Source organism: Xiphophorus couchianus, chromosome 1, assembly GCF_001444195.1.
Source record: "Xiphophorus couchianus chromosome 1, X_couchianus-1.0, whole genome shotgun sequence".
NCBI classification, from domain to species: domain Eukaryota; kingdom Metazoa; phylum Chordata; class Actinopteri; order Cyprinodontiformes; family Poeciliidae; genus Xiphophorus; species Xiphophorus couchianus.
This window is the reverse complement of record NC_040228.1, coordinates 20,852,962-20,865,516: the sequence shown is the minus strand read 5'-3', so window position 1 is coordinate 20,865,516 and position 12,555 is coordinate 20,852,962. Positions and strand designations below refer to the sequence as shown.

Sequence of the window (12,555 nt, the reverse complement as noted above, 5' to 3'; positions counted from 1 at the left end):
GATCGACAGCACTTCCTGGGTCGACTACAGACGTTCCGGCCGCCCAAAACCAAAAGAGGGTGTGGGTGGGGTGGGGCGGCGCAGTGGCTTGTGACGGTGAGTAAGATCCAAATACGAGAGATAGAGGGGGATGGAGAGAAGGGCGTTCGGGTCTGAGAGGGAGGTGGTGGGCGGGAGGAGCTTTGTTTTTTTTTTTACTTCCAAGTCAAATTAGATTTAAAAAATGTACGTAATTTTAGCCGGATTTTGTATTACGTTTTAGTCTAAACTGAGTTCATATCAGGAGATCCTAACTCCCAGGGTTATTTCTAAATCCCGTCAAAAGGTTAATTAGCGGAGCAAAATATCAACAGAATTTTTCTTGAGTAAATTGAAAGAACTCATTCTTAAGGTTGTCAGGCAGGGCAAAAATAAAAATTAAAAATAAATAAATAAAAGCCAGTCTCAGCGAGAGTCACAAAGCAGAAGACAGATCAGAAGCAAAACTGTGGCTGCTGCACATTCGGTGTGTGGGCACATCCAGGTCTGAGGGTGGAGCTTTAGGGTCCACACAGCCAGTGATATATGACCAATAATTACACATAAACAGGAAAATACCTGATGTGTATGGACAGTAAAATACATGTGGAATGGAGTATGAAAAAATAAAATAAAACAAACAAAAATGACCCCACTAACATGCCACATCCTGCACAGACCCCCCCACCCCCCAAAAAAAACATAGGAATACAGGAGGGCAAAAGGGACGACTATGAACTACCTGACCTGGAGTTTCCCCCCTGAGGGTCGATTGATACAACAAGAAACCTCATGCTCAGAACTGTGAGGCAGACCCCATAACTGGATTTCATCGTGTTATCAGGTTAATCACCTGATAACTTTCACATAGCTGTTATTTGTAATGAATGACATGTATTCCTGATTCTAAGGCACAGTTATACACACTGACATACGTGGATATGGGGTGATTCTCAATGCAAAGACTATCTTCATCTCGTTGCTGCTCAGATTGCAGTTTGCTTACAGGTGAAAGGAGACGGCATGGGATTTCTGAGTAAAACGTGTGTTAAATGTCTTTGGATATTAAAAAAAAACAAACAAAAAAAAACTGTGGAATGCAAAAATGCTTGGGAACAAAAAATAAGCAATCATAAGAATGAGAAGATGTTTAGAAAGAAATTTAATCAAATTAAAACGACTGAGAACTGCCCAACAGTTTATTTATTGATCAGGAATAAATGTTCAAAAGCTGCTAAAGCTGCTAAACCTTTTGTCAATCACGTCACTTTTAAATACAGTGCGTTGAAAGAGCACCCTTTGACCTTTCTCACATTTTGTGAGGTTTCAACAACAAACATCAATGTATTGTATTAGGATTTTATGGGATACACCAACACAAAGTAGTGCATAACTATAAAGTTTAAGACAATTATATATATATATATATATATATATATATATATATATATATATTTTTTTTTTTTTTTATATTTAGCCTAAGTGAGTAAATACTTTGCAATTACAGGTGCAGGTCTTTTGGGGCGTGTCTATCAGTTTTCATGTCTAGAATGTGATATTTTTGTCAATTCTTCTTTGCACAACAGGCCAAGCTCAGTGAGATTAGATGGGGAGCTTTAGTAAACACAGAGCTTCAGTTGAATTCAGATGTAGACCTTGACTTGTCCACATTAACGCATGAGTTTAATTTAGACTCATCTGACCACAGCACCTTCTTTTCTTCCACATTCTAGCTGGATTTCCTTCATGGATGATGGAAAGCTGCAAACAGTTTTCTTGCAACCTACAGTTATCCCGTTGACAGATTGCCCTGGGGGTGACCTGTGAGTTTCTGCAGCTCCTCCAGAGTAACATGAGTCTTCTTTATTAATGTTGCTGTTTTACTAAAAGCTTAGATAAATGACTTAGATAAATGGCTCAGACTTTCAACTGAACAGGGCACAGCGTGATGTTAAAACGTTGGGATCTTGTTTTACAACTTAGCCCAGCTTTAAATTTTTCCACAACCTTTTCCCTGTCTGGTATGTCCCTTGGTCTTCATGATGCTGTTTGCTCTCTAATGAACATCTGAGACCTTCACAGAACAGCTGGATTTATGTGAGATTAAATTACACACAGCTGAACTCAAGTTATTAATTAGGTGACTTCTGAGGATTAGTGGTTCACTGGATTTTATATAGGGGTTATTTGAGTAAAGGCTGCTGAACACAAATGCAGATTTTATTTTCTTTATTATTGAAAAACCATGCAAGATTTTTCTTCTGCTTCAACTATGCACAACTTTGTGTTTGTCTATCATATAGAATTCAAACAAAACATATTGAAAGTTCTGGTTGTAACCTGACAAAATGGGTTAAAGTTCAAAGGAAATGAATACCTTTGCAAGACACTGTAAACCAGGGGTCTCAAACTCCAGGCCTCTAGGGCTGCAGTCCTGCAGTTTTTAGATGTGCCACAGGTACAAAACACTGGAATGAAATGACTTAATGACATCCTCCTTGTGTAGATCAGTTTTCCAGAGCCTTAATGACCTAATTATTCTGTTCAGGTGTGGTGCAGCAGAGGCACATCTAAAAGTTGCAGGACTTCGGCCCTCGAAGACTGGAGTTTGAGACCCCTGCTAAACCCTGAACGAGAAACCCAACTTCTAGACCAAATCATCCAATCCCAAGTGAGTTAATGAATTCGGAACGAGGAGAACTTTAAAAATCGATGTATGGTGCAGTGACAACATTTTGCTATTTTTATCCCCTTAAAATTCTCAGCAGAGAGGAGAATAAGAAAAGCAAAATGCTTTTTCTTTCAGTGTAAAAACCTGCTGGCAGAACACAAGCTCTGTGTTTTCGCTCTACCTGCTTCAGAGAGGTCCCGCAGGGAGCTGCTGAGGGCGCTCCTCTTCAGACCCTCGCCCATGGCGTAGCTGTCGTCCAGACTGGCGCGGTTCATACCCCCGTTGCCGGCTTCCTTCTTCAGGCCGGAGCTTTGAGACATGCTGGGCCTCACCACCCCCTTCTGCTTCTCCAGCTCGGCTGTGGAAACAAACCGTGGAGATACCGGGGTTAAGTGACAGGGACTCAACCGACAAAGACATTTCAACATCCTGCTCTTTATTTTAGCACCGCTTCTGCATGTCCAGAATAATCTGAGCCGTGCTGTAAATTCTTGTAATCTACTTCCTTATAAACTGAAGCAGCTGAATAATGAAGACCGTGCCCTGTTTCTGTTTAACTTGGCCAGAAAGAGAGGGGGGATGGGAGGGACAAATAAAAAAGTCAGCTCACACTCTATTCTGTATTTCTCCATTTCCTGGACCTCTGCAATTGACTCTCTCAGGTCGTCTGTGAACTTCTTACGGTCCTGGGGGTTGGGTGCGTTAAAGTTGATGAGAACTTTGATGTCTGCACCTGGTATTGCTGATGTAAGTCTGATTCCATTTGGGTAATCTGGAAAATGAGGGAGCGATTTACAACCGGTCAGTTCGAGTCTGGAAAGTTTGACAAGCGTACTGGCTTTATCAACCTCTGGGATGTAAACTGTCATATGAAACTCTTACACTGGTTTTCAAACAGCATCACTTGCATCCCATACAGAGAGAAGGACTGACGGAAGCTGTATGTAACTGAATTCTTCTTCTTCTGGAAAATCTTTGTTACCTGAAATCAAAAAGGAGACTGTTTTTATGGGCCTGGGGTGGAAGATGGAGAAGGAACAAAGAAGGTGGAGGAAAGAGCAGACTGCTTTTACCACAAGGAGGTCATTGAACAGGAAGATCTCCCGCTGATGCAGGCCCAGCTTCTGAGGCTTGTTGGGGTCTGGCACTTCAAACAGGCGGCAGTAACACACCAAACGTCGATGGGGCAGCGACAGCACCTACGAGGCAAAAAAAAAAAAAAAGTCCCCACAAATGTTTTAGAGGTTATTATGGCCTCAGTCTACAGACTAATAGGGAACATAAGTGTGTTGCAGATACAACAACTTGGATGAGTCACAAATAATTTAATGAGATTAATAGGCTACTTACACATCCCAGTCCATGGTGGAGTGAACCAATCTGTAGAGAGGACAGAAAATGTTGTATTTTGCAGTTATCTTTCAGTTAATGGTAAAATAAAAATATTTCTTAATTAAGTCAATGCCCATTATAAATAACTCTTGAAAATTGTGCATCCAATAAAACTAGGGGTGAACCGATAAATATGCCGACCTAACCCAGTATCCCTTAATTTTGGGAAATCAGCTCACGCATGTGAAAAAGATCTTATTTACTAATCTTATCTATCTCTGTACAGGTCTAAAAATCCTCCATTGTCCCCTTTTGCTATGTGACTGACAGACCCACCAACCAGGTCATGTCTACACATGAGCAGTTAACTTTGACTTTGTCCTATATTTAGCAACTTTTCAGACAAAGAAAATTGTTATCAGGTTTTTTAAAGATCAGAGATCTTTAAAAAGATCACCAATCTAAATAAACCAATTTCCGAGAGTCAGTAATTTCTGACGTGATTATTATGACAATAAATAACTAGTTAGGTTTCCAAGATTATTACTCAAATTTGCATCTAGGGGGGAAAAGGGTCATGATTGTTTTAACAATATATTTGCAACATTTTCTTTGTTGAATTTGAACAACACAAATACATCAATAACACTATAATAATAAATAATACAACCATTTAGTTCTTAGTATAACCATTAGAGTCAGTAGAACATGTAATAAGAATGAAAAAGGCACTCTTTTCACACAGGGGTCACGTTTTAATAGATTTCATGATTTCTAGTAGTGCAGAAGTAAGATTAGTGTCCTCTAATCAATGTGGTGGACGAACCTTGTCATGAGTGGCATTGATATCATTGTAGCCGGCAAAACTGCACAAATGCAGCATTTAATTTACTTGATTTACAATTTTGTCAGCAAACCTCCAACAATTAAACAAATTTTTATTCAAGTGAGGAACAAAAAGTGCTTTATAAGTTTAGAAGTGCTTCTAAACTTATTTGATTTTTAGTAACAATTTCAGATTATTTTGCTTTCTGACAAGTGATGTGGGAAAGCATGAAGGAGGACAGTTGTCTGGGAGGAATTTGGCCATAATGAAATGCAGTTTTGCAAAGAAAGCAAATAGAGAAACAAAGAACTAGACAGATTTTAAAATCAAGGTAGAGTGGTAAGTGCTACAAAATTAAACATGTTAAAAACATCTGATAATCTATTCTGTTTTTCAAATTCTTTTATGTCATAAAAAGATTGCAGAATGAACAGAATCCGGTTTATGCTGGGAGTGTGACTTTAGATCTGAATATTTTGGTGGTGAACTATGGTCATGGATAAATGCAGCTTTGACCAGACTGATCCGAAAATAGAACTAGTTCTTGTTCAGGCTGAACTTGTAAAACACTGCTGCTATGCAAACCAAACCTCACTAGCAAGGTCTCACAGGTCAGTCACAGTTTTACCCTTTTACAGATGACAGAGACAGCACTGCATGCTGAGCAGTGCAGAACAATGTAGAATAATGGAGCTGTGCTCATTGCTGGAAGGATAAAAGGCTCAAACACATCCAAATCTGGAAACAGTTTCAATTAAATACAGAAATAACACTGGCCTCAGTGTTTCAACACTGCAGGTAAGTTTCTCTGAAATCTCAGTTTCTACAGTGCGTCAAGGTGGAGGCATGTAACCATTTGTTTTAATCAGCACTGCTGCACGGGGCAGCACGTCTCAAGGGCTTTGGGTGTGTTAAAATCACCAGCATGAAGGTCTATACTCAGACATGTCAGTAATTTCACAAGAGTAGCCAAAGGCATGCATGCCATTCCTAAACTTAAATTCCTCACATTTCCCAAACTTTATAATTTAAGAACTAGAACTGCAGGGAAAATTCTGATTCGACTTATAAAAGATCATTTCAGCCTGTGAGAGTAACAAGGTAAGAGATCAATCTCTTCAATTTCACCCAAAATTGAAGAGATTGATGATGATGTAAACATCTCTATGACTGTAATAGTAAAACACGTATTATTACTCACTGGTTTCTTTCCCACTATGAGTTTCTCCACTTTCTGCACCTGTGACACATGGTCTTCATTAGTCTTAAGCTCTCGCTTGCGAATCCTCTCATAGATGCCGACCAAAGTCTCTCTGGGTATGTCCTCCCCATCATCCACACCTGGAGAAGACAAAAGACTTGATTTACTGAACCAAGCACATTAAAAATGATTTATACTATGCATTTGTTATATTTTGGAGTCACAGTTTGGGAGACTATCTTAACATTCTTCCAGAAATAAAGCGTCCAGAGAAAAAAAAAACACCCCTCTATATCTAGCCATTTTGTGGTAAACTATGCAGAATGATTTAAAATAAATTTATTTAAAATAAACTTAAATACTGAAAATGAATCCAGCCTTTATTTTTGATTTCATGTATTAAGTCTGGGGGAAATCCTACTTTAAGCAATAATCATTAATGGTACCACATCAGCAAAGAAAGTTGTTTTTAATTTACACTTAACACTTGAGAGTTCATCCCAGATTTTGGGACTTCTTATTAGTAATTGATGACTTTGAGTTTTCCTGGGGTACAAATACGCTGTGACAGCAAGACTGGTTGAGGACATTTATTTACTGTGTCACTGTGCAAAGTCAAAATAAGAAGAAGGAAGATAAAAATTGGCACATGGTTATGATCTACACCGAACAGTAACATCTTAGGATCATCAAGTGTCCAGTCCAATGCAAACCAGTTGCCGGGTAGGTAAAACTGGAAAAACCCTTTATTTCCTACAGTTATAAACACAAAAATGTACTATAAGATTTTAACTGGAATGAAAGCTTGTAAAAGGCCTGTTGCATATTTTACCAAGAAACGAAGACAGCCTAGAATCTATAGGCGTATTTTAACAGGCCAGTTATAACGGCCATTTTCTAAAACCAGAGGAAGCCACGCTAAAGACGAGAATTACAAGGCAATAGTAAGAACCACATGTACCAGCACACACATATAGGTTTAATGTTTGACTTTCTCTTAACTCTGACCCTTTTCAGTGTTTTCATCATAGACAGATATTGCAAGAACTGCAGTTATTGCTGCAGGACAGCAGTGACTCAGGCATTGCAACAGTAGATGCATATCTACATCTGTAGAGCAACCTGGTGGAGCAACTCTCTTTCTGAGCTGATGTACAATTTGCTAATGTCTGCATTCAATGAGGGGAGAGGCAACCGGACTTTATCTTCCCGGACTGCTTTTTAAAAGCACGATATAATTCTTTTTTTTATCCAGATGACTTGCTGTGTCAGCGTATTTTAAGTTTCATTTAAGAACAGGACAGGAAAACCAAACCTTGTACCCTAATTACATGGAACATATTTTTTTATACATCAATAAACATTTTTTTACTTTGCTACCTCTTAAATTCTTGATGAAGTCTTCCAGTTTCATTTTCCTCTCTGGCTTGACGTTTGGGCTGTACATGTCAGTGTTGAGAAGAATGATGGCGAAGGCCAGGATGAAGATGGTGTCAGGGTTCCTAAACTGTCGCACCACCGTGGGGTTACAGATGCAGTACCGCTGGCTGAACACGTGAAAGCACATCAGTTTACAACAAAGAACACATAGAGTACAGATCCCTTTCATTGTGAGGAAATACTTTCAACGCTGTTCAAGGAAAGCAGAAGTAATGATGAAAAAGGTCCTCTTTGTCTACAAAACAACTACTGATGATTTGTTTTATATTTTTACGAGTGAAGTTGTAGCTTGTAGTCTGACCTGAACGCTTCAATGAGCCGCTCCACCTTCTGAGCTTCCCCTTGGACACGGATGTGGTTTTGAAACTTCCTAAGGGCCTCATCCAGCTCCATGCTCTGGAAGTCCATTTCATCTACCACACAGCTGGTACACGAGGAGCGACGATGGATTTCCAAAAGTAAAGTTAATAAACACAGAATGTGACTGTTTTCACAAAATAGATTTTAACAGAATTTAAGAGTATTTAATCAAATTTACACACTAAATATTGCACGCTAAAGTCATAAAACCTACAAATTCTTAACAGTAATAGTAATAATTAAAGCTACAATGGGTCTTTATTTTAAAACACTGACACAAAAAGACCCTTTTGAGACAGAACCCTACAGTCACATGGCTGTAAACAAAGTGGAGTTTTGCTACAGAGTTTATTTATAGTGAGTAGGATGATCTGGAAAGTCCTGCAGGGATCATTCATTAAAAAGAGTGTTTGTTTTTTATATGAAGCACTTGTCCAAGGAGTTGGTTACAATTAGACTCATATATTTAAAGAAAGGACCAACATAAAGCAGAGGGATAAAGATCCCTCTTCATCAAAGTTCATGCTTCAGCTACTTCAAACAGATTTAGCAGAAAGTTAACATCCAGACCAACAACAGTAGTTCCATTAACCTAGTGTAGCATAAAACTGAGATATATAACACAAATTTGTAATGCAGAGAAAAGTGAAACGTTCACAACCACTGATTGGCTCTCAAATATAAAATTTCTGGTGACACCAGAGAGTTGGAGAAAAAAGAACAAGTCAGAGTGACATCTGGTCAAATCTGTAGTAGAAATTGCAGAGTGTGCCAGATGTTTTGTTAATTACAGTTTTTCTCACAGTCAACCATTTGCCATGAAATACTGGCAGACTGGGATTGCCACAGAACGCTTTTAAATCTCTGGGTGCATTGTTGGTATGCTAGGTCTCCAAGACACTGCTTTCAGATAACATGTCTTCCTTCTCACTGAATAAATAGCACAGGGGAAAATTTAACACCATGACCCGTGGCTACTTTTGGCTCCGTTCTTGACATTCAGACATGAAAATCAATGCAAATATCACAAGCTGCAAACCTGAGATGCAATTTGTTTCATTTTAAATAAATACATGTTAACATTTTTGGAAAGTTCACTTGTTAGCTTAAAAGAATGACCACTATAATAACATACATTTGAATAAAAGTCTCCTGTTATTTAAATTAGGGGGAGAATTAAATAGAAAGAGAAGGAAAAAAATCCGACTTACTCCAGGACATCTCTGTTGAACTGTTTTTGTCGATTACCCAAAAATTCTCCAATCATCTGCCTGCTGAGCCCCTTCCTTTGAAGTAGGAAGTGGGCAACACCAACCGGTGTGTCGGGAATGAACCCCCGCTCGGTCAAGTACTGGATGCCCTTCTCGGGTTTCCTGAAATTTCAACATGCAGCATTATGTTAGAATTTTAATCACAATTTTAATATTTAATGCAAGAACTGGAGAGAATGATCTGTTACTGCTTGAGTTCTCTGAAAATTCCTATTGAAGACATCTTCAGGCAAGCTAGTTGATAATTTTCAGTCAAGCGTTTGATCTTTGAGATGGGCAAAATGATACATTTAATTTTAATTGCTCCTTGAGTTCTCATTATCATTTGGATAATGGAGAAACATTCACAAGGTTTTAAAACTAAAAATAATCTGTTATAAAACCTCTAATCAGCAATATGTCTGTAATTTAATAGTCAGCTAGGTTTAGCTTCTAACAACGAACTGTAACACTGCAAAACAAAACTAAATCTCTATTACACAACAAACACAAATCGACATTTTGTTTTCAAAAAGAGGCTTTAAGACTGACTTTGTACTTGATATAGACACAACTGGATGCAATTAATAGAGCAAGAGAGAGCACAGCTTCTCCAATGGCTTTGCAATCACTCAGTCTATTTTCTTGGTACTAACAAGAAAAGTCAAGCAGCTGCTCCATCACAGCTGAGTACGTACTTGTTGAAAAGATTGAGGCCGATGCGGTAGTGTCTCTTGCGGATCACATCATTGCTGAAGATTGGCGAGTCCCAGCTGTTTCGAGTCTCTTTGTGGTAGGTCTGCTTACATAGCGTCTGCTCTCGGAGGCTGTCCCTCGATGAGGACTCGGAGCTGCAGTTTATAGTGTCGTTTGAGTTCGATGTGCTATTGATGCTGTCGTTGTCCCCATCTGAGAAGTCTGATTCAGACTTGCTTTGCCGGTTTGCTGAGCCATTGATTGCCAGATGGCTTTCTAGCTGCCGGTGGCGATGGCGCAGAGGCGCGTCATCGTCGCGGGAGGGCGCTCGTGGCGGGGGTCCGTGGGATATGTGTTTGGGGCTCGCCTGGGAGGACGTCACGATGTGGCCGTGAGGTTCGTATACAGGCGGTCGTTTGACAGAGCCGCGGTCAGAGCGATCACTGAGCTCAGCTGAACTGTCACTTGGAGGTTCTATAGTCAGAAGAGGAAGGTGATCCACTCTAAGACGCTGTTCTTGGCACTCCAGAGAAGGAGTGCTGCGGCAGCTAGTGTCTGTGTCACGACCCTCATCTTTAGAGTCAATAGGCCAGTACTCCTGGGAGGAGTTTACTGACTGCAGCCTTAAGTCTGATTCTGTACTGGACGGCTGGTCTCCTGACCTCAGAGCAGCAGGATGGGACATGTCATCCTCATCGATGAACAAAGTAACGTCACTATATGATGCAACAGTTTCATCTCGCATCCGACCAGCTGGCCTACGGTGGGACTTCATCTGATAGGGCACTTCTCCCTGCACTTTGGAGCAGCCCATAGTCTCAGGGTCAGGCCCCTCGTCCCCCTGAAGACTACGACAGTTCAGCGCATCATCTATGGACTCTGCCAGAGACTTAACCTGCCTGGAGAAGGCATCCTCCAGCTCTGTGATGGCATCGGTCAGGTCAGCCTGCGGTGGCGGATGTGACGTCATGTTTGCCTGTTGGTGGACTTCCACGTCCCCACGTTCAGACTGCACCATGGACAGTGGGGTGCCGTCCTCCGTCATGGACACTTGCCTCCCTTCAAAGTATGAGCTGTGCACTTTCTCAGGGCCCTCAAATGAAAGCTGCATCCTCATGTTAGAAAGAACGATGCGTCTGGACATACGGTTCTCTGACATAGAGCTCCTCAGACGTTCAAAGTTCTTGTTCATCTGATACTGCCTGAAGGCTGTCTGAATGGTGCGAGCTGCATGCCGAGTTATGAACCTTCCACCATATTTACGCTCCAGCATTTCCACCTAAACAAAGGAAGGAGAAAATTAACTGTAAACTTGTACCACCACCAGAGCACTACAGTAGTTGAGCGCACAGGTTTGAATTTATTGTGGCTGTCCTCTGATCACAATGTTTGGAAATTGAAATAAAGGACTAATGTCTACCAATATAGTCACCTCAGATGATAATTATTAATATTAATTAGAATTAAATGCCCCACAGAAAATAGTAAACCACACACATTTTTTGGGTATGAAACAGCCTCTGACAGAGTTCTGTTTCGATATTTAACCACTGTTATCAGAAATGGTATAGAGGATCTTTTAAACTGGTTGGTTTTTCTGGAGGGGATCTGACTTTTAAGCTGTAAATTTTCAGTAAGGTACGAAGCTTTACGAAGCCCCAACACTAAAGATGTTGGGGCTTTAAACCAGAAGTTTTATTTTTCCATTCCATTTTGATGTTCCTTCCTTCTATTGGAACATTCATTTCCAAACAAATGACAACTATCCTAACAAACTTTCACTCTGCCAATGAACTGGAAACTGTGAGAACACTAATGTAACCGTATGTAGTAAATTAAGAGTGGGTGACAACCAAAAAATACACCTGTGCTCCAAAATGATCTCATGGTGAAGAGTTCACACACAAGCAGCTTATAGAAGCTGTCAAGCATGGTGGTGGCACCATTTTGTTGATGAGCTAGTTTGGTACCAGATGTACTGGTGTAATTTAAATGGTGGATGGAATAAAGAAAAAGGAGACTGCGCCCCCTGAACTCAAAACACTTAACAAAACTGGTTTTCTGATAAATCTCAAAATTCTAGATTTTTTACAACTACAAAAAACTTAAACTTGGCAAGTAGAAACCTGTCCAGATAACTTTTAGGAATACCTGTTTATCCTGAAGGTCAGCAGAGAGCTCATAGCTCTCAGAGAGAGAACGAGACCGCTTGATGGCCTCCTCCTCGGCCTGCTTGCGGAGGATGGATTGCGAGTGCTGGAGTTTGGGTCGACGGGGCCTCTGCGGCCCGGGTTGGACCCCGTGGCTGTAAAGCGGGCCGTCGAATCGATCGGGGCTGATGGCTGACCCGTGAGTTACGGGACCCTGGCCATAGTTGGCTCTGCCGTCCAAGGAAGGACCGCTCTCACTGGGCCGTCCATCTCCTTCCACACTGAAATCAGAGCAAAGGGATAGAGAACGATTTTAAAAGGAGTGACAGAGATACTTTAAAGTTTGGGTCTGAATATATCGAGATTTTATTTTGACAGTAGAAAGCAGGTTGACACTAGGGATTTAGAAGCTTTTTCAAATGAGGTACTGAAACCAGCAGATGTATTTTTATAAGATAGACAAGAGAAAATGCTTTTTCTAACATCTTTTCTGTCTGAAGTCTAATGAAATGAGGTACTTTCATTAAGTTCAAAAAAGTTAGAAAACATTGCTTACAATAACCTTTGAAATGTTTAATTCAGAAAACACCAGTGCCACGTAAACAGGTTCA

The 12,555-nt window shown here is 40.3% G+C and overlaps 1 protein-coding gene across 9 annotated transcripts in view; it reads right to left on the bottom strand.

The window, feature by feature from the left end:
* Positions 1–12,555, bottom strand: part of LOC114149258 (IQ motif and SEC7 domain-containing protein 1-like) — a 125,507-nt gene that overhangs the window by 6,641 nt on the left and 106,311 nt on the right. For all 9 annotated transcript variants that reach the window (XM_028024961.1, XM_028025021.1, XM_028025011.1 and 6 more), the window contains 11 exons: positions 11,946–12,225; positions 9,797–11,073; positions 9,060–9,221; positions 7,790–7,912; positions 7,429–7,595; positions 6,049–6,188; positions 4,040–4,069; positions 3,763–3,888; positions 3,572–3,671; positions 3,300–3,461; positions 2,871–3,047 (listed from right to left, as the gene is read on the bottom strand). In XM_028024961.1, the coding sequence (XP_027880762.1) occupies positions 2,871–3,047; positions 3,300–3,461; positions 3,572–3,671; positions 3,763–3,888; positions 4,040–4,069; positions 6,049–6,188; positions 7,429–7,595; positions 7,790–7,912; positions 9,060–9,221; positions 9,797–11,073; positions 11,946–12,225 (2,744 nt within the window). The remainder of the gene's footprint in view (positions 1–2,870; positions 3,048–3,299; positions 3,462–3,571; positions 3,672–3,762; positions 3,889–4,039; positions 4,070–6,048; positions 6,189–7,428; positions 7,596–7,789; positions 7,913–9,059; positions 9,222–9,796; positions 11,074–11,945; positions 12,226–12,555) is intronic.